Below are 24311 nucleotides of genomic sequence, written 5' to 3'. Positions count from 1 at the left end.
CGAATCTAGGGTAGTACATGGTTTTGTAAATAATAGTTTTTCTGTGGTATTTACACGAGTACTCACTCACCAGGAAGATCAGGCGTGTTGACATCTACTCTCGTGGTCTGACTACAACAAAGAACCCATAACACATGACGAGATTGCTTAAGTTTGTCTTGAGCCTCTTATTGTGGAGGGGATATGAATTCCGTTTAGGTTATCCCGTCTACTCCCATCGCTTGCCCTCGATAAAAGCCAGATTTGACTTACGATGTATCCAATGTGTAAAGAAAGCATTTCAGACACATGCCCAAACAACAACGGTTCAAGGAGCTTGCACTGCCTCTGGATCCAAGTAGTCCCAACTCAACGCCTGGTCAACTGCGTTCTTGAAGAACATGCTGCCACGGCTGCCAGCGAATACATAGTGCAAACTTAGAGTTCTGTGTAGAGCCTTGACAATACCGCGAAGGTGCTGGGCACATAGTACTTTGTTTGACTGGAATTATCGAGGTCATTGTGAAGTTTCTCTAAAACGTAAAAGGGCTCTCGACATATTAGAAACGGCGTTCATCATGGCGCTCGCCGGTCCCATCATCCTCTGAGGTCTGCAATCTTATGTCGCCATGCATTGTTTGGTACTGGCAAGCCTCTGCCTTAGCAAGTGGCAGTGAATCACACCTGATACCGACAAATAAAACTCCAATACGAGAACAGCACAAACGGTCAAACTTCTCATCCTCAACATCTCCATCATCTCCAACACCATAGAGATGGAAGAATACTCCCGAGAAGATTTGGAGGATGTGCACATGCATCTCTTTATGCTCAAATCCCGGGGCCCTCCGCTCCCCAGCGAGGAGCCTGACATAAAGCAGAGGCGTGACTATGTTGAGCGCTTTCTCTCCCAACGTTTTCCGAGAGACAATCATCAAGAGGCTAGCAAGGTTCTGCGTAAATATGCCACAATCATCGCAGCCAAACTCCTCATCAAGGGGGAAACAGGAACGACCACAGTCTCCCGCTTTGCATGGAAAGTCGACAAGGTGTTCTGGGACCTTTGGCGCAAGTATCATCCAACCCGGGATTGTTTTTATCATTGGCTAATCAAAGAATTCGCAGTCCTCGGATTGCTCCCGAAATCGAAGCCAGCTTGGCCATGGCCACAACCTCCGACGTACAAGAATGGGGAGCAGCTCTCGACAGCGTTTGCCTCCTTAAGAGAAGCGTACTTTCGCGATGGGAAACTGGACTTCAACCATGCGTCTGTTCCCGAGGATGTTGAGCACCAAGCGGCTCAACTTCAAAATGAGTCTACATCAACAGGGGTTATGGCTTGCGATAAAATGCACAACCCTTTGACTATCGCGCCCCCAACTCTGGAAAGTCGAAGAAACGCTTGGGAGGCACTATATCCAGGGGTGGCTCCAAGTGAGCGAGGTCGGCCATTCACACTGATCCTCCCAGCCGAGTTTGACTTCTGGACATTCGTCTACGGTCCCGATGGCCGCGACTTCAACAAGATCCGAGAGCGTCTCATGGAGGAGCGTATCGAAATTACCTGGAGCTATGAGGAAAGAGTGCATAGTAGCGAATCGTATCTCACAAACCCCGAAGAACCCCCTGAGACAGGCCATGCTATTATAGTTGGGCCACTCAGGCTCCAGGGTGAGAATGCCAGAACACTGTCGTTTGAGGGAAGCAAGACAATCAACTTGGAAGGTATCAGCAGGATCTGGCACGATATTCTAGCCTGGCATCGCGACTTCACCAAGACTCGAACGACTACTCTGCGCAGCTATTTGGAGGACATCACAGAAACACGAAAAGCACGAACAGTCCAGGGTACTACAGATCTCCCTGAAGGATTCAAGGACGTCCTGGCTGAGATAAAAAAAGAGCGAAACGCCTGGAAGGATGTGATCAATGGGGTTCTGGACAGAAAAAGCCCAGAGTCAAGTACTATCGTTTGCATCAGCAACTGGGCCCTTAGAGGGAAGAAGGGCAAATGGCTTGGTATCCATGAGCGTATGAACCTGGCTGGTGACCTCTGGCGAGAGCGGGCTGAGACTCCTGAAGAGAAGTTGAAGATCTCGGAGTTGATCTTGGGGATCAAGGAGCGTGCCAAGTCTGGTCTCTTGCGTGACTATGAGCTTTTGAAGAAGTAGTTTCATGGCATTAGGTATGGTGCCTTCGAAACAGGATATTGGTCGGATTGATGTGTTCCGCGGGCTATGTAGAATATCGTGGAATGATCGGCTCGCTGTCTTGCTGTATAAAGGATATATGAGGTCGTGCAGTCATGTACAAGATGAACCGGAGCTCAGAGATACTCTGTGTCCTAAATCTATCTTGTAGCTAGACACCCCATGAAATTCGAGGCATTAATTGAAGGAAGCCAAGCTCTGTGCATTTACTTGGTCCGTACTGATGACCATTATTGCTAACGTCCCAGATTACCATTCGGTACACTAAGACGGATGGTAAGAAGAGTTTCACCACTTTGGACTTTTCCATATTGGATATTACGGGAATCCGTTCTCTGCTGGAGAACTTCTATGCTCTCTTGTAGTCACTGTTCCGATATTACCTAAGAAAGCGCCAGCTCATACTCACTATGGCCAAAGTAGCCAGAATGAGCCGAGATGAACAGCGAGACAAGCAACAAGAGCATAGAGCGCGCTTGCAGGCGGAGGCTCGAATCCATCCTACTGACAGTTCTTTAATGATCAGGATGAAAGAGAAGGAGCTTCGTTTCAAGTTTGATGGGGTGTGGCTTGCTATCCTCGAGACCGTTTGACCACTCCAATGGTTCGTGGACAGTGCTCTTGGTTCAGCGGATATAATAAAAATATCATTTAACTACTTTTGAAATCTTGACTGGGTTAGATTAGTACGGGATCCTGTGTCCAAGTAGCATGGCTCTGATCGCGTGTGGGAATGGTAAGAAACTCTGCGATCAAGCTGCATTCGATGTGTCGTTTGTGTGGCTGCACAAGCATGGTGCCAGGGGCGCTCTCTGTTTATTTCATTGCAAGAAAAGGAGGAGATAGTCAGAATAATTGTTTGATCATGCTTGCCAAAAGCGACTAAATCATGTTGATTGCTCATTACCCGTGCATGGCGTTTGCTTTCTTTGTTTCATCCATGCAGCTATCCGAACCATCATTTCAGCACCCATTCTTGCCACTGCACGCCCCTTTCAATCATATCATGACATTCTTAATAGAAATCAAGAAAAAAAATATTTGAACTCATTATCATTCTTTACGGTTTGTTGACTACAAGATGGGCGACCCTTGGAAAGACACCATTCGTGACATGGCAAAATGGCTAATGAAAGACCACCCCTTCATGTTTGCTCATATACAAGGCCAACCAGCAATCGCAAAGGCAATCAAAGTTCCTCTGTTTCTCCAAGATTCTTTCTGCAGATCGAATTCAAATGCGGAAATCATCCATATCACAAATGCGACAAAGAAAGATCAAGTTTTCAAGGAGCGAGAGAAGTTGAGGGCCAACATGCGTCTCACCACACAAACCGCAAAGAGCATCAGAACCATGGACTATATCGAAGCAACGAATATGCTAAAGATTGCTCGTCGGGAGAATGGCTGGCACCTGCCAGATATTGGCAAGAATGCTTGTGCTGTTGTTGTCATCATCGAAGCAGACCCTGATTACTCTGCCGAGTACGCTCTCGCTCTGATAGCCTGGACTACCATGATAAAAAGACACAGTACATCCAGTGGCCGTATGCGCTTGATGAAAATGTCATGGGAAGGCGTCCACAACATGACAAAAGCAATCTGGAACTATTGGCCCGCGGCCAAGGAACCCCTTCGAGAATACGTGCTGCCGTCTATCGCGCGAGGCGGGGGACGAGTCATCTCAAACTCAAAGACCAAAAGTGCAACATCAGAAATGATGAATTGGGTCAAAAAGGTTGCCCCAAATGGCACCCATACTTGTATCAGCTTCCGAAGACCGACAAGCCTTGATGAATCCTGGGATCCGTGTTACCAACACCACCAACAGGATCTAGACTCCGCAATAAAACCCCGACGAACACTTTTCATCAACATGGACTTCAAGACTGCTGAAAGGATCCCAGACGCAGGCAGGCCTCACCTCCTTACGAGCACCACCCGTCGCCGGCTGATCTTCGACCTCGAGACACGACAGCCCATCACCGTCACCACAGAATGCTCAAGCTCCGAGGAGAAGCAACAGATGAGTTGGGTGCATCGCTTCAGCGGAGAGAGCACAAACGTATACACACAGCCAGGATTCTGCCACGGGGCTAAAAGTCGTCGACGCATGAGATTCGCGGATGAGCAGCTTGGGGGCTTTTTGGCTGCTTTGAGCGAGTTGGACAAATGGCCTCTCGGTATTTCCAATGTTATGCGTCTTTTCGATCACAGGGGAGAAGAATCCCAAGTCGCTATCGATATCGGGCAACGACTCATTCGGCAAGGGATCCTTCAAAAAAATTCCAAGTCGACCACAGGGCTGTCACTGGCTCTCCCTAATGAATCCCACCAGGCTTTCTACAACATTCTCCCCCTTGTCGAATACGATCATCGCCTCGCGCTGTTTCTGAGCCTCAAGTCTAAGAACCTCATGGTTAATAAAGCTAAAGCGCAAATGGCTGCGATAATCTCAGGGAGTAACACGAACTGCTTTAAATTTACCTATAAAATAGCCCCTGAGGTCCATGAAACCAACAACGCAGCCCGGATTGGTCTCTTGGAGCATGTCGCACATACCGGTACTGTCATGAAGGGCCTTGGACTCATAAAGACTGCGATAAGCGCCTCGCGCTTTTCTATGCTCTTACCAGAGATCTATATCGTCGATAAGCAGGTTAGTGTCTACATGGATGAAGTAAAGCACGTCATGGAAAGGTGCAGATTGCTACTCCAAGTCCTCAGCACGTGCGGTTACAACGTTGATGAAGCTATGCCTTTTACCCAGGAAGAACCAGAGTCTATCGAATTCGATGATTTCATGGAAGCATGGGCACATTTCCTGAGAGCATATACCTACCAAATTGCCCTTGTCACAGTCACCAAGCACGGCGAAGTGTTTATAAAGGACCTTGTTTCTCAAACCCGCCTCGAAGCAAGTTTCGAGGTACAGCACTGTTTCGAATGGGAGACCATCCCGAAGGACAAGTGGGACTACGCCGTGGGTATCTATACTAGAGCTAGCCGTGAGCGAGGGAGGACTACGATCAAAGACTGGAATTGGATCCCGCCCGAGGTTTGGGACCGCTGGGGTGCGGAGTTGCCTGGGGGTGTTGAAGGGTTGCGAACCAAGTTCAAGTTGGCTAAGAATCACGATGAGGTTGATAATGAATGAGTGGTACGTTGCTTTCATCAAAACAGGAGGAAGTTAGTCCATCTTAAGTGTAATATCACAGCGGTATCGTTTAGTTTAGGTAGTCCAATTCTCGAAGTACACTATTTGTGTATGGATCTGTCTGAGTGTTACAATATGCCTGCTTTCAGTACCTGACAGCCACTGGCACTGACAGACACAGACGCTGACATACTGACGCTGGCAGTCAATATTCAACCTAACTAAGGCAGAGAAAGATGGAGGTAACGCACGGATCAATTTCTTTCGGGCTGTATATCTCGTCGCCCTTCCACCTCTCGCTTCCTCTCTTTTCCTTTTCCTCTCTCTTCTCATCTCTTCATCGACACCAAAGCTGCGGCTCCCACCACAACGACAGCAGCAGCAACAAGCAATGTCGAAGAGTAACCAGCCGGAAGGTGAGGATGCAAGTGGCGGCGGACCATCTAGCGATCACGGTGGCCATGGTCGTGGCCGTGGTGGTAATCGCGGTGGCTACAACAATGGCCACGGCAACTACCAAGCTCATGGAAGTATTCGACAAAGTAACCAATGTCCATCGACAACTGAAGTAGCTCCAGCTGGCCCATCTCAGGCAATCCCGGCTACCACGGTAGATAAAACACCGGTGATAACAAAACGAGATAGGATCAGGATCGCTGCAGAGAATCCACCCTTAGACTATGAAGGCGTTGCAGCCGCTATGGATGCCGTAGAAATCGATCTCCCTGCCAACAATGACGCAACAGAAGAAATCCAGTGAGTCCACTGATAGATTGCGGGTCACCCACCCATATGAGAGTTGGTGATAACTAATCTGTGACAGACGTACAGAGGAAGCTGCCGTCACTTCTGATAAGCAAGGGGTTGTAACACGCAACGCATGAGATGCCGAAAAGAGGGTGTCTATTATTTGGGAGTTGCGGGCAAGTAGGTGAGTAGATCAAGCCGGACAAAACTCAAGCCTCATCACTGACACATCAGCAGATGCTTACTCTAATGGGGGAGCGCTTTGTACAGTTGATAAGAGGGTTGGGATGGCGGCGAACAAGGCCAAGTGCGTTGGGGAAGACATGTATCGGCAATTTAAACAGCCCATTCACGAGCCGTACGAGATAGGTAGCTGAAGACACTGGCGATGTCATCTCCGACCTTGAATCAGAAGACCAGGATATCCATCCTCCTTAGCCGTGATATTGTCAACATAGAACATAATCACTACTGTCATTGGCATAATGAACACCTTAGCCATATCTGAACGGATATTGAGCCGGCGTATCATATCATTGTATTTCAAATGGCAACCGGAAGGCAATATCATCTCACTTTCAAAAGCGATGCCGCCACCATTCCCGTGACAATGTAAACTTCCTTCATCAAACATCATTTGTTGTAACATGTGATAACTACGCATTCAACAGCACTTGATCCATCACGTTCATCATCACTCAGTTGATCCCTCAAGTGTCTATGGTACCGTCTAGATCTCACTGTCCTCTAGGCCCAACGGCGTGCCAGAGGACTCGGGTCTCGCTTCAAAGTTGACCAACGTACTCTTCAAGTCTGGATAAGTGGGTTTTCGATGCCGGACACTCAATCGACTGGTGAAGACTATGATATTCGTATCGGTTGATGACATACAGCATATTTACCCGGGAGCTTGCCTTGGAAGAGATGTCGAACGTGTGGCCATAGCAATTCGGAATTCGGATAGATCGTCTGGAAGGTGGATCTATAGTCATGAAGCTACTCAATCAAGACTGGCCTTATTGTTTCTAACTGCACTCATTCAACTTAGTCGCCATGAAGTCCTTAACATATGTTATTCGTCTATCTCTTGCAACTGAGGCTGCGAGTATTGTCCTATCTATCAAAGATGATTGATAGATGCTCACATCTTTGACAGAGTCAACTCTTAAACAATCATGAAGAATATGTAGTTGTAGTAGGTATGGATTTGGTGCCAAACGGTTAGTTGCACTGGGTGCATGACACTCGATTTATGCCAAATGGACGGTCCAGCCTTTTGAGTAAGGAATATAAGTCTAACTCCATTTCAACGCACCATCCACAATAAAGATGACAAAAAAGAAATATTGAGTTAGCACATCGAGCCTCCGTAGTGACTGAGGGAGACAGGTAACCAGTACCTAGGTATCAATTAAGAGCACGTTCCTCTGTGGTTACCTATTAGGCACGCGGGGGACTCCTTTTTAATTGGCGTGTAATGAGGTCTTAACACAAGTACCTCCCCGTCCGCACCGCATCTTGACCCATTCAACTTCCTGACATTCAATAATGGGCCAGGCTTTTCACATTTACAGAATAATTCTCATTCATTTTACCTGCGTACCACTAGTTCATCATGGAGGAGCAGGAGGAGTATTGCATATGCGTAGCCGCAAATCAGCCAGGAGAAATCGAAGCACAGCCAGCAGAGTACCTCAAGAACCCACCGAAAACTCCTCCAAGGAGGCCCAACAAGCCATTTGCAAAGATCAATAAATTCCCCGGATACAATCCAACTACACAGCAAAGGCGCCGATTCATATTCCTGCTCTTCGAACGATGGCTTCGATGGAAGAACTTTGCAGTCAATTAGTGGCAGATGCGCCAGAGGACACAAGCTATCTTGGAGTCATCTACAGACAGACTTCTGACCACGATCGTTACATATCGAGAGAAACGAGAGCTAGACATTGCCGTCGACTTCTTCATGTGGCGTTACAATGGTTGATCCCCCGTGCCCTCTAATATTGAGTACGATACTTATTGTCTCTGATCTAGCTCCAAAAGCCCCAAATTATGTCAGCCTGAAACAACGGCAATGGCCATGGTACCCAGATGAAACTGTCGAATGCCGAATGAAGTTCAGTAGAGGATACGAAATCCTGCGGCAAGTGTATGACAAGCCCCTTGTTACTTGCAGCCGTATCAGAACATCAACTTGCCCTTGGACAATGGGCGCTCGCAAGAGGAAATATACCGAAAGCTCAGATTCTGAAAAAAGACTTACGAAACGTCGCTGTGGAGGCACGGACGATGGAAACGACGACTACGGGCAAGATGAACCTTCGGGTCGCCCACCTTGGTTCACGAGTTCAGCAGAGTGCCCCCCGGTCTTTGATTGACGGTTTTTGTCGCCAAGTTAGACATATATACTCGAGGAGAGACGGTGCTTCTATCTGGAGGCCATGATCGCCGTGGTTGAATGGGTCTGAGGAGAGCCCTGAACCGAGGCGTCATATCGACATTATTGGGAACACGTTTAACCAGGAATTGGATACAAGCATGGCGGCCGCAGTTACAGCGTTTTGTTTAGATTATTACGCAGTCCAAGTTATTCTCATTAGTTCTTGTGGTACATAAATTAATGGAAGTCGCTAAGGGCGTACTAAGTAAACCCCCTGAAATGATCATTGTCTAACATCCCATTGTCCACAACAGCAATATACCAGCACATAAACCTCCAAGAATCCCAAATTTCATCAAATATCATCCCAAATCTGTCGATAAAACTCAGTCATCCTACCAATCACCCCAACCGTCCTGCCAGGAGCTTGCACTCTCCCTCTCATCACGCTTGAAGCAAAGCTGTCTCTCAGAATTGACGACCGTAACCTTGACCTGTCTGCAACGAACACCATCATGCTCTCCGTTTTCGCAGATGCTGTCGTTCCATGAACCGAAGCTATATCCGAACTGGGCGATCTCTTCAACACAGTACCATAAGTTCTCATGACTCTTCTTGAGGAATTCCTTGAAGCGCCTGAAGACTCTGTCGGATTTCAAGTGACCAATCATGATTTCCTCCGTCTCGAGATCAAAGCTTTCGTCTTCCACGACAGGGAGATGGCCAGCAAGCAACATCGTGTTGTTCGAAGGGCCAGCCACTGGGGTCTCTGGAGGTGTTGCCACAGTCCTGACCGAAGACCGACGTTTTTGGCTCGGCGGCGGTGTGACAATGTTTTGCTCATACTTATTGGATTTGCTCCCCTCCTCAATGGGGTAGGGCATCGTGAATTCATCAGAAACATCATCAGAACTTCTCTCATGTACGGTGATAGGGGATTCTCCTGTATATAGATCTTGCGCTGTGTAAGTTGTCTCCTTCTGTGATCGCAGAGAAGCTTCAAGCTCCCGACATCGGTCTTGAGCCTCTTTGAGAGCGACCTGGCTTTCGCTGAGGTTCTTGTGCGCGGAGATGTTGTCGTTTCTGAGTAGGTCGATTTCCAAGGTCTGTCGAGCCCTCTCTGATCGTTCTTTTGCTAGAGCCCTCTTCTCCTTTCGGAGCTCATGTCGCAATTTGCTTATTTCATAGAGTGCAGAAACATTTTCTTTCTCAAGCTGTCGCTTGGTGCGCTCGAAGCGCTTGCTTCGTCTATTAATGTCAAGGGGTTTCACTTTGGTGCTTTTGCGCGCAAGGCCCTTTCGTGCCGGGATGACAGGCTTCTGAGGATGCTTCTGGTGAACAAGTCAGCTATGGCACTGCACATATTTCTCCAACTGACTTGCCGGAATTTTGGTGCCTGGGAACTTCATTTTACGCTTGGGTGTTTTCTTCTTCGACTTTGTCTTCAAATCCTTCAGGCATTTGGAGTTCTTGTCAAGTTGCTGCTTTATCGCCTTGAACTGTTTGCTATTTGGAAAGTCTTCGAGCCTCTTCTAAAGGCGATCCAGCATATGCTCCAGGCTAAAATGATCCTCTTGTTTGGATGCATATTTGCCATTCTTTGCATCAGGAAGCCACGGAGTGTGATGGAGGCGGTTTGCATTCTTGATGGACTCAGTGACGCTTCTCAGTTCTTGGATTGCATTTTCAAGCGGTATTCCATCTGTGCGCAAAGAGCTGCACACTAATTTGAGCACACTTCGTAGTTCTGCATCTAGCTGCAGGTCCATTGTTGTTGTGTGTAGTTATCTCGGACCGCATGCGATTTGTTGTTGTTTACATTCTTGAAGTAGGGGGCCGACCGCACGGTGAGAATATCAGCGGCAGGTCACGTGACCACCCCTGGAGCAGACAGACATCCGTTGAGCTTCGACTATGTAGCCATCACGCAATTTGAGGAATTGAAAAGGGAATTAAGTTAGTCGAACATAGTATATGAGTTCATTCTATCCATTTGCGTAAAATGTTTTATTTCGTTTCGGGACTCAAACAGGTACAGAGGGACGTCTGAGTCTTCGACTGTACTGGCTTTTATCACTAGCTCAGGATTCGTTGAGATGCCAGTGCCATGTGGATAGATGTGTCAAGTCACCTGCCGACCTTTCATCAATTGCTCAATGTAAGCGGTATCTCAACAGCTTGAACTACCCCCTTTCCAAAACCAGTACGTGATTCCACTGTCTTCTCAGACATCGTCATCCATGGCGGCCTCCTGCAAATGTCACTCAGACCGGTCTCATTATCCACTTTTCTAACAGAAAGGACCTCAATCCCGAAGAGCATGTCATTAACTACGGCCAAGTCGCCAATATAGTGAATGATATTGGCTTGGAGCAACGTTTTGTCGGGATTGATCTACACCACGTTCACAGGTCTAACTTCAGCATCCAATGTCAAGCAATTTTACACTTACTAATTTCGAGATCTATCAGAACCGAGACTCTGCAAGCTTCTACCTATCCAAGACCAATACAATACTAGCATTACATCGAGCTATCCAAGTAAAATGACAAACAAGCGTTCCACAACACGCAAACTCAAGCCTGTACCGTCCCATACCGAAATGCCTTACACTCAATCCCTACAGTCTGTACACCAACGAGGAACAATAGACTTGCATATGGAACTAAAGAGTACGCTGATCTCTCAAACTTCGTCGGGGTTCCGTTTGCGACCCCGGGGCAGCGGGCCAGTAGCCCCTTGCGTCTTGAAAGCTTCTGTTCCCACCTGATGAGTAACTTTCAGAGTCTGACTCCATTCTGCCCAGAGACTAACGGGGATCCAGTTCCAGTCAGAGATCTTGATTCTAACACCCCGCGAGTCTCGAGATGCTGTAGTATAGAACCCAAGGACTTGAGAGTCTTCCTCCTGCCGAATGATCTCTGCCCAATCGATCAGATGTCTAACATCTTCCGTACAATCCAGATGTTGTCCAGACGCAAAGTCTATCATCTTCAGGTGGTTGCCGCGTTTCGTGACTATTGCGACCTGGTTCGAGTATGCCTGCATGAAGGGCTTACACAGGTCGCCGTAATCGCCTTTCTCAAATTCGAATTCTCTGAGGAAGAAGCCATCGACGGATGGCATTGCAATCGCATCACGGTCTGCCAAAGCGGATATGGATTGCCTACAACTTATCCAATTTGACCTCGCCAACGTGGAGGCTGATATGCGACCATCAATGATATGTGAAGCAGTGCTATTAGGACAAGACCCCGCAGCGTGCTTCGCCCAGACGGCCTCCATCAAGCCCAACTTGGACCATAGGGTGCCGTACCGAGCAATCGCGGCGGTGCTGCCAAAATCAACAAGGTTCCAAATCTCCTGGTTGGTATTCTCGTTGGAGTTTCGCCAGTCGACTTGGACGAGTCGCTTCATGCCGACCCAGAGAGCCGCAACCACGTGCATCTTGAGCTGACTGACAGTTGACGACGTAGATTCTATCGACATGGCATGTGCGGCCTTGCCAATATACTTTGTAACATAGCCGAGGTCGTGAAAGAACCCCGCAAGGCCGGCAGGGATGGCTGTACCAAATGCATACGAATTGTAAACAGGACCGATGAGGCCTTGGAGCTGCAAGCGTTTCCAGGTTTGATCGAGAGCAGTATTAATATTATAATAATCAATTCCATCATGCGTGGCTTTGCCAGGAAGGAGGTCATTGTCGTTAGCCGTGCCGTTTTCGACGTGCAAGACATTGTTAAGGAGATCGAACGTTTCATCAGGCCAGTTTCCTAGATCCGTCCATGCCGCGGCAAATCCGTCAATCTGCTCACAGGCAAACTTCATGCGACGAGGGAAGTCGAATTGGGGAGACTCAAGGTAGCGATCGGGTGCATAGAAACATACGAAACTGTCATCAATGTCGAACCACGATGCCGCAGCCATTTGGGCTTGGCGTTCTAGTTTCGACAGCTTGAGTGTGGCTTCAACCTCGTGACCAGTCTGCCGATCCAAGATACGTCGTTTCCGCACAAGACTTCCAACTATATGCACATTTCCAGAAATTTCAAGTTTGAAGGCAGCCTCGAAGGTCTCGGGAAAGGAAACCAGCATATCCTCATTGACGTTCTTGATGACGTTTAGAACCCCGGGATGGATCACTTGGATGTGTCTCATGTTTTTGATGAACCGGTCTCCACGCCATTCATCGGGCATAAGATCTTCACCGCAGAACGTGATGATGGTATTCTTCCGACCGCGACCTTGTTTCCTAATCTGGTCCTGGATGTTGCGCAGTGCTTTCTTCATGTCGGCCGAATAAACCATCTTGGGCCAGTAGTTGTTCTCAACTACGGGTAGATTAAAGAACCGGATGTTCATGTTGAATCGCCTAAACAAACTCGAGATGAGTGGATGGATGCTCTCAGACGACATGGTCACCAGCTTGAGAGTGATGTTTGGGTTCTGCTGATTGGCATTGAATGTTTTGGTGAAGATGGTCGCAGCGTTCAGCGCCAGGACAAATTCCGCACTGAAATCAGGGTCCACATCCACCAAGAAGATTGTGAAAGGATCGCAGAAGCCCTGGGAAGCTAGGTTCCAGGAATTTGGGTCCCTAAAGCTCTTGAGAATGTTGAAAAGCTCGCCGTACGTATAAATTGCCAATTCCGATGTGGCCGCCTGTCCGGCTCGAAAAGCTGCCCGCATGATGGCGCTGGCTTTGGGCATTAGGCTCTTATCCATCATTGCCCTTTTGCTTTCAGAGACGACCACAACAATCTTGGTGTCAAGTTCAATTCTCTGCTCAAACAACCTGGCCGGGATCCCAAAGATGTCTCCCTCAGCGGCCCTGAACTTGAGGTGGCCGAAGATGCCATCCTCAACCACACCATCAGACGGTTCGATGAACTCATCGAGGTTGTTGACGAGATCTTCCAAGGCCTGCTCCCAATCTATATCGTTTGCTTGTGCGGACATCATGGAGATGAGTACTGGTATTGCTGTGGAGTTGGTCCAAGGCTCGGTGGGAGCCTCGACGGGTATTATACATATTTCGAAAGCCGATACTAGTAGAACAAAGAAATTTCAACGCTTTGCAGCCCCAATTTGACAATGCTGAGTTCCCCTGATCTGCGTGGTCGGACCATATTAGAATTTCGTATAATGTTGATGTGAGATGCTGCATGTCGCGATGGGACGCCTCCTGAACACTCATCATTCATAATTCCATGGCTAGAAATTTGAACCTTTCGAACAGTTCAGCGAGCTCATTGAAGGTCGCGCCCATGACGAAGAAGACATGTTGGTAGCTGTGAGAGTTTCAGCAGGTGACTCTTTGTTGAAGTTGGCACCACTATTATCGCAACAGCTTTGGGGGGGCTTGCGGTACTAGACTATTGTTAGTCTTTTCACCCTTGTCATTGAACCGATGTGTACTAACCAGTTTACTTTGGTTCTTGCCATCTCCGTCGCTGTCGATGTCTCTCAGTTTGGTTATTCTTTGTCTAGACGTCGGGGGGGGGGGGGGGGGTGGGGGCAGGGATCACTTGTTGGTTGGGAACAAAGGAATCGGTACCATGAATGATCACTCCCCCTCCATTGATGGCAATAAGTTCGCATCATCGAACAAAACTGGCTAGTATTGTCCCGTGCGGCCAACTCGTGCTTATTGTCAAAAAAGGATGCTGGGCCTTGGTAGACATTGTTGCGAATCGTATGAGACTTACCGTTGCTGCTCTGAAGTAGACCCGGCATGTACAGAGCCCTTCTCGTTCCTGATGGGACGTATTAGATAACTTTCATCAGATTGCAGTACTGATACCATGCAATTGTCTCTGTCTTGGAGCTTCAATGTCTAGCTGTAGGTATGAGGCTGATGAAGGCTGAGTTATGCCACAATTCTTCCTTCCCAATTGTTACAATGACAGGTGCGATTCATGTCAGTCTCTGATGGCAAGATCCAGACTTACTGGCACCGAGAGGTAAGTGCCAGTCGCAGCCTTTGCTCTGGCTTGATTCATTGGAGTTTGTTGCAACATGGACGTTCAGTGTTTTCTACAGAGTCAATGATCAATCAGGTCAAAGGCCAAGCTGACAACTACAGTCTTTGGGATCATATCACCACATCAAACATCCATTGTTAAAATACGAAATGGGAATACAAGGATCTCCTATACTCATCATTGTCAAGTTTGTCATGCGTTTTGACGCCGAGAGCAACAAACATGCGCCATGAACTTTTCTTTCTTTGTTCTGCGGGTTCCATGTCAAGCGTTCAACATGTACCGTTTGCTTTGTTGGGCCCAACAGGCTAAAAACTCGGACTCCAATCGAATCCCAGTGAACAAATGGCTATAGCAAACAATCACAACGTGGACTATCCCCATCCGTCAGAGCCCTTCTGAGCTAACACTATCAAAGACAGTCAAGACAGGTTACTGAGATTCTTGATAACACTTTGGCTAGCTCCGGTTGTAGAGGAATCCTTCTGTTGGTATGGTTTACGCAACATTGATACCACAGCACGGCCCCTAGCGTAACCCAGAGCCTGGTAAAGCCGCCTCACGGGTGGGCCTCTCTTCAGATTTCCTTTCATTACCTCACCACCAACCAACATCCTCCTTGAATTTCACAAGAGCACGCACGGGCAGTTCAAAAACTATCGCTTCGAAAAGGGAAGAAAATGGATGAGAATCATCCGCCGCCAGGCGAAAGCTCACAGGGCGTGGAGATACTTGCAACTCCCAAGAAACAGCACGCTGAAGCGGAGTTTGGAGATGGGAACCAGTCTCTTCCCATCGACCTTGTGGACGACAGCGTCCCTAGCCCTAACCAAACACAGGCACCTCCCGTACGTAGAGGGAGAGGAAGACCACGAGGTTCCAAGAATAAAAAGACTATCGCTGCGGAAAATGCTGCCCGACAACCACAGACGCGATTCCCATCACCACCGCATGCACTGGGCGATGAAAGGGACAGCCACCAGAGTTGGATGGGTGATAAGTATATTCCTAACAATTATGGAGGCTCTCCGCGCCAAGCTATCGACACATCACAGCTCAGCAATGGGGAAGTTTTGGTCCCGCCCGACCCTTCTGAGAGTCACGCTATCGCGGAACTCATCAAAAGTTATCGAAACTCGGTCAATCTTATGAAGGAGAAGAACAGGCAGTCTGCTACCATCAGCAAGGACAGACTGAAGGAAGAAGAGCAGTATGAGCTCGCAAAACTTATCGATTCCCACACCTGGAACCAGGCGCAAGAAGACGAGCTGGACGCATCTTGGGAGAGTGGCTTGGTTAAGGCTGTAATAGAGCGCTTGCCCGATCGCGGTGCTTATCTTTCCTCCGTCTTCGAGACATCCTATCGTCTCTGCAACATGGATCCTCTATCCCTGCTATCCATGTATCACAACTTTGAGTTCGACAATAGCGGTAGTGATAGCTTTATGCATGCTGGACAAATGAAGCGCAACCCTTTGTGGACGCCCCATTTCTGCGACAAGTTCAAGAGAATCATGGCGCATCCTTTGTTCTAGGAGACAAATGCGTACCGATTTCTCCCCATCATTATCAGATAGACGGTCATCTATCAGACAGATGACGGTGAAGGGTTTTCTGCAGAAGAGGGTCGCATCTTGAATCTCCTCGGCTGTGGCAACCGGGACGAATTCTCAGTTTCTCCAGTACTAGAGCGCTTTCGCGTCCATCAAGAACGGCTGAAGGCTTCCGGTGTCCCTATGACGTCCCATGCCTAGCTTCTGACATTGATAGCTGATCAGGGTGGCTTGCGAGCAGCACCAACATCAACTGACGTTATGCCGGTCCGTACTGGAGACCTGGATGTCGTAATCAGCGCCTTGGACCGTTTATATGACTACAGGGTGAATATCTCTTGTGATTTCCATTATCGAGAATATTGCGCCGGTCGAACCTCGAGAAACTACCCTTCAGGATTGGAGGAGCTATTGGAGGCATACAAAGGGGTTTGGATGAAGCTGGAGAGAGGAGGAAGCTCTGCAGTGCTACTATGACACAGCCTCACACACAAGGCAATATTTTCTACCACCAGGCTGTTGGACATTCAGTCCCAGCCAATAACGAACTTTTGCCCAACAACGCAGGTTCGGGTGGCTTTCCTGTGAATCACCAGCTAGCAGGGCATTTCGAACTAGAGGGAAGTCCCATCTGTCGGTCATTCGACTCCGATTCTGGTGACTTGACCCGGAATATAGCTGATCACAAGGATCAGGTTAATCCATTTCAGGGGTTTCTCACGAACCAACGTAATCGAGCCCAATCGAGCCCAATCGAGCCCAATCGAGCCTCCAAAATCCCTTCGCCACACAGCCTGACCACAGTCCTGCACAAGAGCCACGTATGGTTGGTTTTGAAGACGGAGGAATTAATCAATTGAGTCATCTGACGAAGAGATGATGGAGGAGCAACTGGAACACGCTCCCGTCGTTCCTCAGGCTCCAGGTGGTCGTCGACGAAAGCGCAAGGGACAAAGGGACAAAGCCCAAGACCGGAATCAGAAGCGTAAATTCCAGGCCAAGAAGGGGAGAGAGCGCCGTCATGGGCAAGGTGGTCAACCTCATCCATTGGGGCCACAAAGACAGGGGGGAAGTCAAGGAGAAGCTTGGCGTGATACGGGGAATCCGCCGCAGCCTGCTTCGCGGTTCAATCCTCCAACTGGACCGAGGGCATGGAGACAACAGCATGGTGGGCGTGGTACAGTTTCATACGAATGATGAGAGGTCGGGGTAGTTATGAAAGAGATGACTGCTTTACCTGTTAGATAATTTGCCTCCATAGACAACGAAGGTTCCAGGGTCTAAAAAAGAAACCAGTAAGAGAAGTCTGGTTCTTTCGGCAATTTTACTTCGTCTGGAGTGCTACCATGAAGTTGGTTGCCGCTGGAGGCGTAGAGTGGGTGAGCAGGCGGTGGAGTCCCGGAATTGTGGATCTACCACACCATCGGACACCGGACCCGTACCCCACCATGCCGGAAGTTAATTGACCTCACTTGTTGAACTTAAGGCATTGAATTGATCAAAGCCGCCACGGGATCTCACATACAAATTATATGACAAATGAAATTGATCTATTAAGTGGAATCTGTTGCCTGCTAGTATTTGGGAGAATAGTCAAGCTTGCCGCAGCTCGCTCTATCTAACATGTCCAGAAATAGCTATCCAACCTAGGCCACACATGGTATCCAAGCTGTGCAAAAACACAACAATCACACAGAGCATATAAGACAAACTCATGGTTACAAGAGATACAATCCAAGTTAGACCACGCTTCGGTAGGTTTCTTCGAAATATAACCACTTCATCACAAGCCTAAGCCAAAATTGGCCAGCCAATGCAGCGCTCGAGGAAGACCACGACCTGTCGCCGGGACATTTGGCTCTGCATCGTGAATGTCGCTATTTCTATTGACATTAAATTCGTAGCGAGAGTGCAATTCTGATGGTGTACTATCCGGGACTCTCGGGGGTTTTTGGAGGGGACGATGGATGAAGCAGCGGGAGCTTTCATTGAAGGTAAAGAATACGGGATCAGGATGTGTCCAAGGCCACAAAGGCTTGGGCTCCACGTCTTCCACTGAAAGGATATAATAGTTAGTAAGGGGCGAGCTTGTTTAAAGAGTGACCGGGGGACGCACGCCAGAGACGCCAATATTCTTCGTCGATGAGATAATGCAAGTGATCAGTCTCGGCCTCGGTCCAATCTTTTGCTTGGATCATCGGGAGAGCCCTAATAATTCTCGCCCGAGCTTGGTTTCGTACTGCCAATTGCAGCGCTGGGTCTTCGTCTCGTGCCCAAGCGAGATAGGCGTTGACATACTCTGTTCTTTGAGAGTTCGTGGGGATATCGCCCGGCCAAGGCTCCGAGAAGGCTTTGACCTTCACAGTTGCTATAGGAGGGACATAGTCGAGATGAGGGACTGGCTTGTCCTTGTTGAGGTCTTCTGTGGACGCTGTGACGTCGTCGGAAAGGGAGTCGGGCCAGCTACAGTTTGTAAGCGAGGACATTGTCGAGTTGAAGGGCGGTACCAAGGACTACGTTGGGAGTTGAGGATAGAAGGAGAGCCATTTTTAAGGGTTGAAGATGTGTTTATTTGTCAGTGTTTTGATGAGTGATGCTGGAGTTTGGCAAGCCAAGGTAGGTACCCTTGGGTAGCGGGCAGGTGCAGAAGCATTTGGCGCCTTCCGTTTGCTGAGCTCTTTGCCGTTTGCCGTTTGCCGCCCGCATCAACCAACTTTCATCCACCTTCACCCGTTCCCCACCAAACACGCGCTTCTGCCTTCTTCTTCACTCACCTCAATCCTCATCGGCACCACAAAAGGCTGCTTTTCCATCACGATGCCCAAGTCTGCTCCTCCTCGTCAGGGCAACTTTCGATCCAACCCCTACGGAACTTGGATCTCTCCCAGCTTTACTAGCCAAAGCAACTATTACCCAAGCCCTGCCTCTCTTTTTGACGACCCGCCTTTCGGTATGCAGCAGCGCGCCTGGGGCCCTCCGTCTTTGGGCTCCTCCGAGGGCCCTTATGATGTGATCATCCCTCCTCCTGAGTTGACCCGCGGCCAGCATGTGGCTACTGTTCCTCCAACTCATCTATTCGGCGCTGAGACTACCGAGCATCGCTCTCGAGGCAGCCTTTTTGGGGATCCCCCGACCTCTGCCGCGGCTGAGAACCCAAAAGCTGAAGAGCCCAAGCCTGCACAAGACTTCAAACCTGCTCAGGAATTCAAGCCCGCCCAGGAGTTCCGGTCCCCACAGACTCAGCTGTTTCCGAGGCAGAAGCAGCCTCTGAAGCGAGTTGACAGCATGGTCCTCCAGGCTGTGACTCGCAACAGCCGTCGGGGCAAGGATATCCCCGACCTTCGTGTCGTCAGCAACAGCTATGGAGGTGGCACTCAGTGCAACGTCTACAGCAAAGTGCCCTCCGTCGCCAAGACGATCTCCTTCAATGTTGATGATGAGGAAGCGCTCCTCAAGGCTTATCGCCACGTCAAGGCGATGAACCCCTCCGCTCCTGTCGGAGGCATCATGTTCAGCATTGGCGCAAAAGGTGATGCCAGCCGAGTTAACAGCATCAGCTGGGACTCATTCGCTGGTCGCTCTGGTCTTGGTAGGAGCTTCTCCATGAACCTGAATGGTGACAAGTTTGAGGTCTTTCGCCGTGAGTCTGCTTCTGCATTGTATCATTATTTTCGTCGCGTACTAAATGTCGATAGCCCGACGATAAATAGTGTGTCAGTATCTCTACATCATGTCTAGCATTAGGTATCTGCACAGACGTTGAGTTGAGTTGGAAAAGGCAAAGGCTACGATCGAGCGTGTGAAACAGTACACGGGGGGGGATGACATCTATTTTGATGGAAGGAGTCCAAAATCGGCATTTAGCGAAGTATTCTGGGCTGGAGGGCTTCTCGATAGGAACAATAGTCTGAATGTTGTGTTAATATTGATCGCTTCTCGACTTGTGATGCCAAAGAGAAAGCTGCCTGGATTATGGTAGAAGGTCACCGAAATACATTAATCTGTACTGCTATAATCGGAGATGGTCACCCAAGACGCTTGAAAATTCAATTCATTGCAGATCAATTGAGTTAGCTGGCGACCCGAAAACATTGCCATACATTCCCTCCTGCATATAGCGTATATGCAGGCTTGGAAGACTAGTTAAATTTGTCCCCTGACCTGGTGCTCCTTTCAAGAATCCCGCTTCCCCTTGTCCAAAGAGTCCATAGTCCATTGTCCGTTGCCAAATCTGGAACAAACCGAAAACTAGTATGCCCATACCGACTTCAATTTGGCAAGAGAGCATTGGTGCTTCAAGCAGGATTGTAGATCTGAAGCTTCCTATGAGACCCAACACTGACCGCCTTAACCAAAAAGTTGCATTTGTCACTTCCGAGTTTGCATCCACCATTAGCCAAGCGCTGCTCAACCGAAGCACGAGGCCCCTTTTCGCAAACTTCGTGAAAACAATAGTAGCGACCGGTCCTGCCTTGATGAATAAACTCAAACAGGTTCTTCCCTTCGTTGTTTCTCTTGGAAAGAGCCTGTTGGAACTGGGCCATCACACTCAAAGTAAGGTGCCCGTCTTCAATCAGACGCTCTCGCATGACATCTGTAATCACGTATGGTTCACATACCTGCGCTGACGGTTCATGAGCTGGAGCCTGGGCAGTGGCAGTGATAGGAGAGGGGGTGGTGGCTGCTGCATCGGCATCGAAAGGTTCAACGTGGTGATCAGGCTTTTCTTTCTTTATCTTTGAGGATTTGGAGGACTTTCTCTTTTTCTTGCTCTGGCTATTGAGTCGCACGATCTCAGTGATCAGCCTCTTGTTGTAGGTCTTTAATTGCTGGATAGTGTCGGTTTGATCGGCCACTTGCTTCTTGAGCGAGTGTACCGTGGATCCTGCGAACGTAGCAGTGTCGACCTTGTCTTGGATTTCATTGATGATTGTACCAGTGGCAAACGAAAGTTGGGCACGCATATTTGCGACTTCTTCCTGAAGGCTGTGGTTGTTGTCTTCGAGCTCACGGATGCGCTCACTCGATTCCTTTTGCGCGTCAAGAAGTTGGAGACTTGTTCTCTGTGCATGGTTGAGGCCTCGTCGAAGGCCTGAATTTTCGGCCATCACGGCTTCGGTTTGACGAAAAGCCTGCTCCTATGCGGGACTTCGACCGTTGGCGTAAAAGCGCGAGGGGGCTTCATAAATCCATTCGGGGGTATCTACGTGTTGGTCCCAATCTATGTGTGATCATGAGCAACCAGGTTAAGTGCAAAGCAGGTAAACACTTACGAGGGGCTACGTTGTCGTCGCCGTAGCTAGAGTATTGTGATTCATCACCTCTTGGGTCGCGGCCCTCTTCTCTGCTGTGAGAGTAGGAAGACATGTCGAGTCTTGCAGGAAAGTCGCTTCGTGTGGTTGCGTAAAAGGGAAGTGGCGTATGAGTGCCAGCACAGTGGTGGTAATTGCAAGTTGCAGAAAACGCCAGTTGAAGTTGGAGCGCGATGACGAGGATGGAAGGTTTGGTACCGCGATCCGCATTTGAAGGAAGAACCTTCCAAGTTGCCATGGAGGAAGTAACTTTTTAAAGAAATGCAGGAAATTGGGACATCGAGAAGACGGGAGGGGGGAGCAGGAAGAATATGTTGGGTTAAGGCGGGGAGGTAAAGACTGAATGGTGACTCTGCGAGAGTGTAAGCTGCCTGTATCTAGCTGCGAACGGCTGCAAAGGACCTTCCATTGGAATTCCCCAAGCCAAGAGCCAGCTTTTGGCCCTCAACGCAATGTAACCTAGGTAGGCTTTGATTCCATCTATCTTACAATCAACCATGGTAACATCCCTTTCGTGAACTCATCTCTTTGAACCCCTTTTATCATCAAACTCATTATTTATAAATCACTATATACCGGAGTCACTCGACCAGAACCTAAGAAAGCTCCTCTTGCCCACGAATAGCCCACCATAACTCCAGATTCAACAATGTCTCGAACCCACGAAGATCGGAGATCAAGAAGACGAAGGCGCCACATTACCATGGCGAGCAACAAACGTAATAATATGAGATAAGCCATCTGGGCCTTCTGCTAACTCAACACAGATGGCCACCATTTGATGAAGGACGCTATTGAAGAAGCACTCCTTATCTTAAGGTACAACAGTCATCTTCACCTCTTGGAACAAGCAGCTGACCAAAGCCAAAGGGGGTTATTTATATGGGACCCAAGACGATGGGATCCAAATGGGGACTATCCTACCAATGATGAAGATAGAATTTCTGTCAATGAAGATGAAGATACCACAACACTTGAGCCACCATCTCTAGAGAATAACGACATTCAACTAAGCGACCACTCTTCGAAACAGAGATCACTGGAGGATAAACCCCGGCTCAGAGCGACAATCTGAATTGATGGGTTGTGAAACAATTCGCCCAAGCTGAGCAACCAACAATTTCTGGGACGATCTCAAAAACCTAGCCTCAGCCATCGAGAACACAGGAACAACTCAGGACTTCGAAACCCAGGCTGCCAAACAAAGATCGATAAATAAATCTTGGGAACACTTTGTCTGGCTTATACAAAGCAAAAAGTGATGAGCTTCACGACTGGGCCTATGCAAATGGATTTTGTTAGGCATAAAGCAAGACAAACTTCAGGAGGGGCTGGAGAGACTTGGAATTATTCACAGCGACTTATTACACAGCGAATAGCATTCCACTTTGAATAAAACATAAGAGTTCAAGGTCGTAGACGATGTTTTGGAAAAATTAAGCTTTTCTTGTGCCTTATTGTGACCTGGTTCAGTCCCCTCAAGGATGAACAAAAACCTTAGGATCCGTAACCAAAGAGACTCTTCTGCAACCGCCCTTGGAATGTTTTAGAAGCTTCACAGTCGACTGTTTGTTTCCTTCAGAAAAATACTGACCGCTCATCGTCCTCAAGCTTATGTACAAGGTCGATGGCTGAGACGGGACCCCACGGTGCAAAAGACGAGAAGCACAGGTGAGCTGGAACTATGGAACCATATCGATAGCAACATAGTCACAACACGGTTTTCAGGCGTAATTTTTTATTATAAATATGAACGTCTTTTGAATGTTATGTACGGCGTTGACGTTTGGAGACTCTCTCAACAGAGCTTGGTAAAGTGCTTCCCTAAGTACAGCCATACGCTGCAGGGAGCATAATTCGATAATTTAAATGCTGAAATCAATTTGAAGGGCATTTGATTTTATTAAACGATCGTTTGAAACTCTCTTATGATATCTCGAGATGCCTTGCTGTCTCCGTTGCCCCAATGATTGTCGCACCCGAATTAATGTCCCTTTGCCCGATGCGGCCCTGAGCGAACTGTGCCATTTTGTTACTTAGCAGAGTTTTCGAAATTCCCAAATGCTGTAAAACTGATGTTACCCTGGTTGCTCTGCTGCTTCCAGATAAGAAACTCGCAATCGGAGCCATGGAGCGCGCAAACGGAAAAGGATTTAGCCTCAGTCGAGAGCTTGCCTTTCTCACAGACCTCTCGAAGACAATGCCACCCAGGTTTGTTTCTGGAGTAAGCAAAATCTGCTAGATTTCGCCTTATCTTTTCGTGAGGCAATGATGACTTTGGTTCGTATGCACGACTCAAGTCTTCGATGAAGGGTTTGATTGCGCCCTGAAAGGCAACAGTGCAGCGGGTTGTCCGGGTATTGTACTGTTTTCACGATTTGACAAATTGCATTGCAGGGTTTTCTTCTTCATTTCTGTCGGTGTCTGAATCTGTGCGTCGTCGCTTTCGACTGAAATCCTCTTGTTTGAGAAGCACAGAGTCGCGAAGTTCTCCTGCTTTTTGATGAAGCTCGCTGCCGTGTCGTTTCACTTCCTGGAGAATGCCCTGGAGTTTCTTCAAGTCGTCTGGGCTCATTGTTACGCTGCCGACTGGAATGGCTTCATTGCTAGAGTTACCAGCCCGTGAGTTTTGGCATCGAAGTACGGCCATGTTTTCCCGCAACTGGTTGTTTTCTTTCTTGAGCTCCGCATTCTGGGCCACAACGAAATCTTGCGTCGCTTTAAGCCCGGTGATGGTGTGTTCGGCCTCATGCAAGCGCTGGCGAAGGTGATTCTGTATGAATATTGGTTAGTAACCTAGTCTGACTGGCGTGCTCATATACTGACAACTGTGTCGCCGTTCACATCCTCTCTGGAGACTGCGATGGCGCTAGGAGTAGCTGGCTGCGACGTCATCTTTCCTTCTTAACTGACGTGGAAGGGGGAAGTTCCTGAATGTCGATGAGCGATGATATGTCGAGGTGTTGTAAGGGGAAATATTAGA

General features: G+C 48.4%; 11 protein-coding genes; 6 read left to right on the top strand and 5 right to left on the bottom strand.

Annotated features, from left to right (window-relative positions):
* Nucleotides 1-755: 755 nt before the first annotated feature.
* FFUJ_13054 (uncharacterized protein) lies at nt 756-2150 on the top strand (the record flags this gene model as incomplete). The annotated part of the gene is made up of 1 exon (XM_023575694.1): nt 756-2150. One exon carries the CDS (start codon nt 756-758, stop codon nt 2148-2150), a length of 1395 nt encoding a protein of 464 aa, XP_023428967.1.
* Nucleotides 2151-3270: 1120 nt separating this feature from the next.
* Nucleotides 3271-5346, top strand: FFUJ_13053 (uncharacterized protein; the record flags this gene model as incomplete). Its single annotated transcript, XM_023575693.1, has 1 exon — nt 3271-5346. One exon carries the CDS (start codon nt 3271-3273, stop codon nt 5344-5346), a length of 2076 nt encoding a protein of 691 aa, XP_023428966.1.
* Nucleotides 5347-8871: 3525 nt separating this feature from the next.
* Nucleotides 8872-10245, bottom strand: FFUJ_13052 (uncharacterized protein; the record flags this gene model as incomplete). XM_023575692.1 has 3 exons in its annotated part: nt 8872-9807; nt 9838-10008; nt 10201-10245. The coding sequence occupies 3 exons, from the start codon at nt 10243-10245 to the stop codon at nt 8872-8874; spliced, it is 1152 nt and encodes a 383-aa protein (XP_023428965.1).
* A 916-nt stretch (nt 10246-11161) lies between these two features.
* On the bottom strand, nt 11162-13438 carry FFUJ_13051 (uncharacterized protein; the record flags this gene model as incomplete). The annotated part of the gene is made up of 1 exon (XM_023575691.1): nt 11162-13438. The coding sequence occupies one exon, from the start codon at nt 13436-13438 to the stop codon at nt 11162-11164; it is 2277 nt and encodes a 758-aa protein (XP_023428964.1).
* Nucleotides 13439-15143: 1705 nt separating this feature from the next.
* FFUJ_13050 (uncharacterized protein) lies at nt 15144-15998 on the top strand (the record flags this gene model as incomplete). The annotated part of the gene is made up of 1 exon (XM_023575690.1): nt 15144-15998. One exon carries the CDS (start codon nt 15144-15146, stop codon nt 15996-15998), a length of 855 nt encoding a protein of 284 aa, XP_023428963.1.
* Nucleotides 15999-16489: 491 nt separating this feature from the next.
* On the top strand, nt 16490-17213 carry FFUJ_13049 (uncharacterized protein; the record flags this gene model as incomplete). XM_023575689.1 has 2 exons in its annotated part: nt 16490-16837; nt 16878-17213. The coding sequence occupies 2 exons, from the start codon at nt 16490-16492 to the stop codon at nt 17211-17213; spliced, it is 684 nt and encodes a 227-aa protein (XP_023428962.1).
* A 586-nt stretch (nt 17214-17799) lies between these two features.
* Nucleotides 17800-18502, bottom strand: FFUJ_13048 (uncharacterized protein; the record flags this gene model as incomplete). XM_023575688.1 has 2 exons in its annotated part: nt 17800-18071; nt 18133-18502. 2 exons carry the CDS (start codon nt 18500-18502, stop codon nt 17800-17802), a joined length of 642 nt encoding a protein of 213 aa, XP_023428961.1.
* Nucleotides 18503-18833: 331 nt separating this feature from the next.
* Nucleotides 18834-19819, top strand: FFUJ_13047 (uncharacterized protein; the record flags this gene model as incomplete). XM_023575687.1 has 2 exons in its annotated part: nt 18834-19656; nt 19755-19819. The coding sequence occupies 2 exons, from the start codon at nt 18834-18836 to the stop codon at nt 19817-19819; spliced, it is 888 nt and encodes a 295-aa protein (XP_023428960.1).
* Nucleotides 19820-20311: 492 nt separating this feature from the next.
* On the bottom strand, nt 20312-21566 carry FFUJ_13046 (uncharacterized protein; the record flags this gene model as incomplete). XM_023575686.1 has 2 exons in its annotated part: nt 20312-21108; nt 21290-21566. The coding sequence occupies 2 exons, from the start codon at nt 21564-21566 to the stop codon at nt 20312-20314; spliced, it is 1074 nt and encodes a 357-aa protein (XP_023428959.1).
* A 411-nt stretch (nt 21567-21977) lies between these two features.
* On the top strand, nt 21978-22403 carry FFUJ_13045 (uncharacterized protein; the record flags this gene model as incomplete). XM_023575685.1 has 2 exons in its annotated part: nt 21978-22047; nt 22096-22403. The coding sequence occupies 2 exons, from the start codon at nt 21978-21980 to the stop codon at nt 22401-22403; spliced, it is 378 nt and encodes a 125-aa protein (XP_023428958.1).
* Nucleotides 22404-23699: 1296 nt separating this feature from the next.
* On the bottom strand, nt 23700-24223 carry FFUJ_13044 (uncharacterized protein; the record flags this gene model as incomplete). XM_023575683.1 has 2 exons in its annotated part: nt 23700-24101; nt 24155-24223. 2 exons carry the CDS (start codon nt 24221-24223, stop codon nt 23700-23702), a joined length of 471 nt encoding a protein of 156 aa, XP_023428957.1.
* Between the last annotated feature and the right edge of the window lie 88 nt (nt 24224-24311).

Source organism: Fusarium fujikuroi, chromosome FFUJ_chr04, assembly GCF_900079805.1.
Source record: "Fusarium fujikuroi IMI 58289 draft genome, chromosome FFUJ_chr04".
Lineage (NCBI taxonomy): Eukaryota > Fungi > Ascomycota > Sordariomycetes > Hypocreales > Nectriaceae > Fusarium > Fusarium fujikuroi.
The sequence above is the reverse complement of the archived record's forward strand: the minus strand, read 5'-3'. Positions and strand labels throughout refer to the sequence as shown.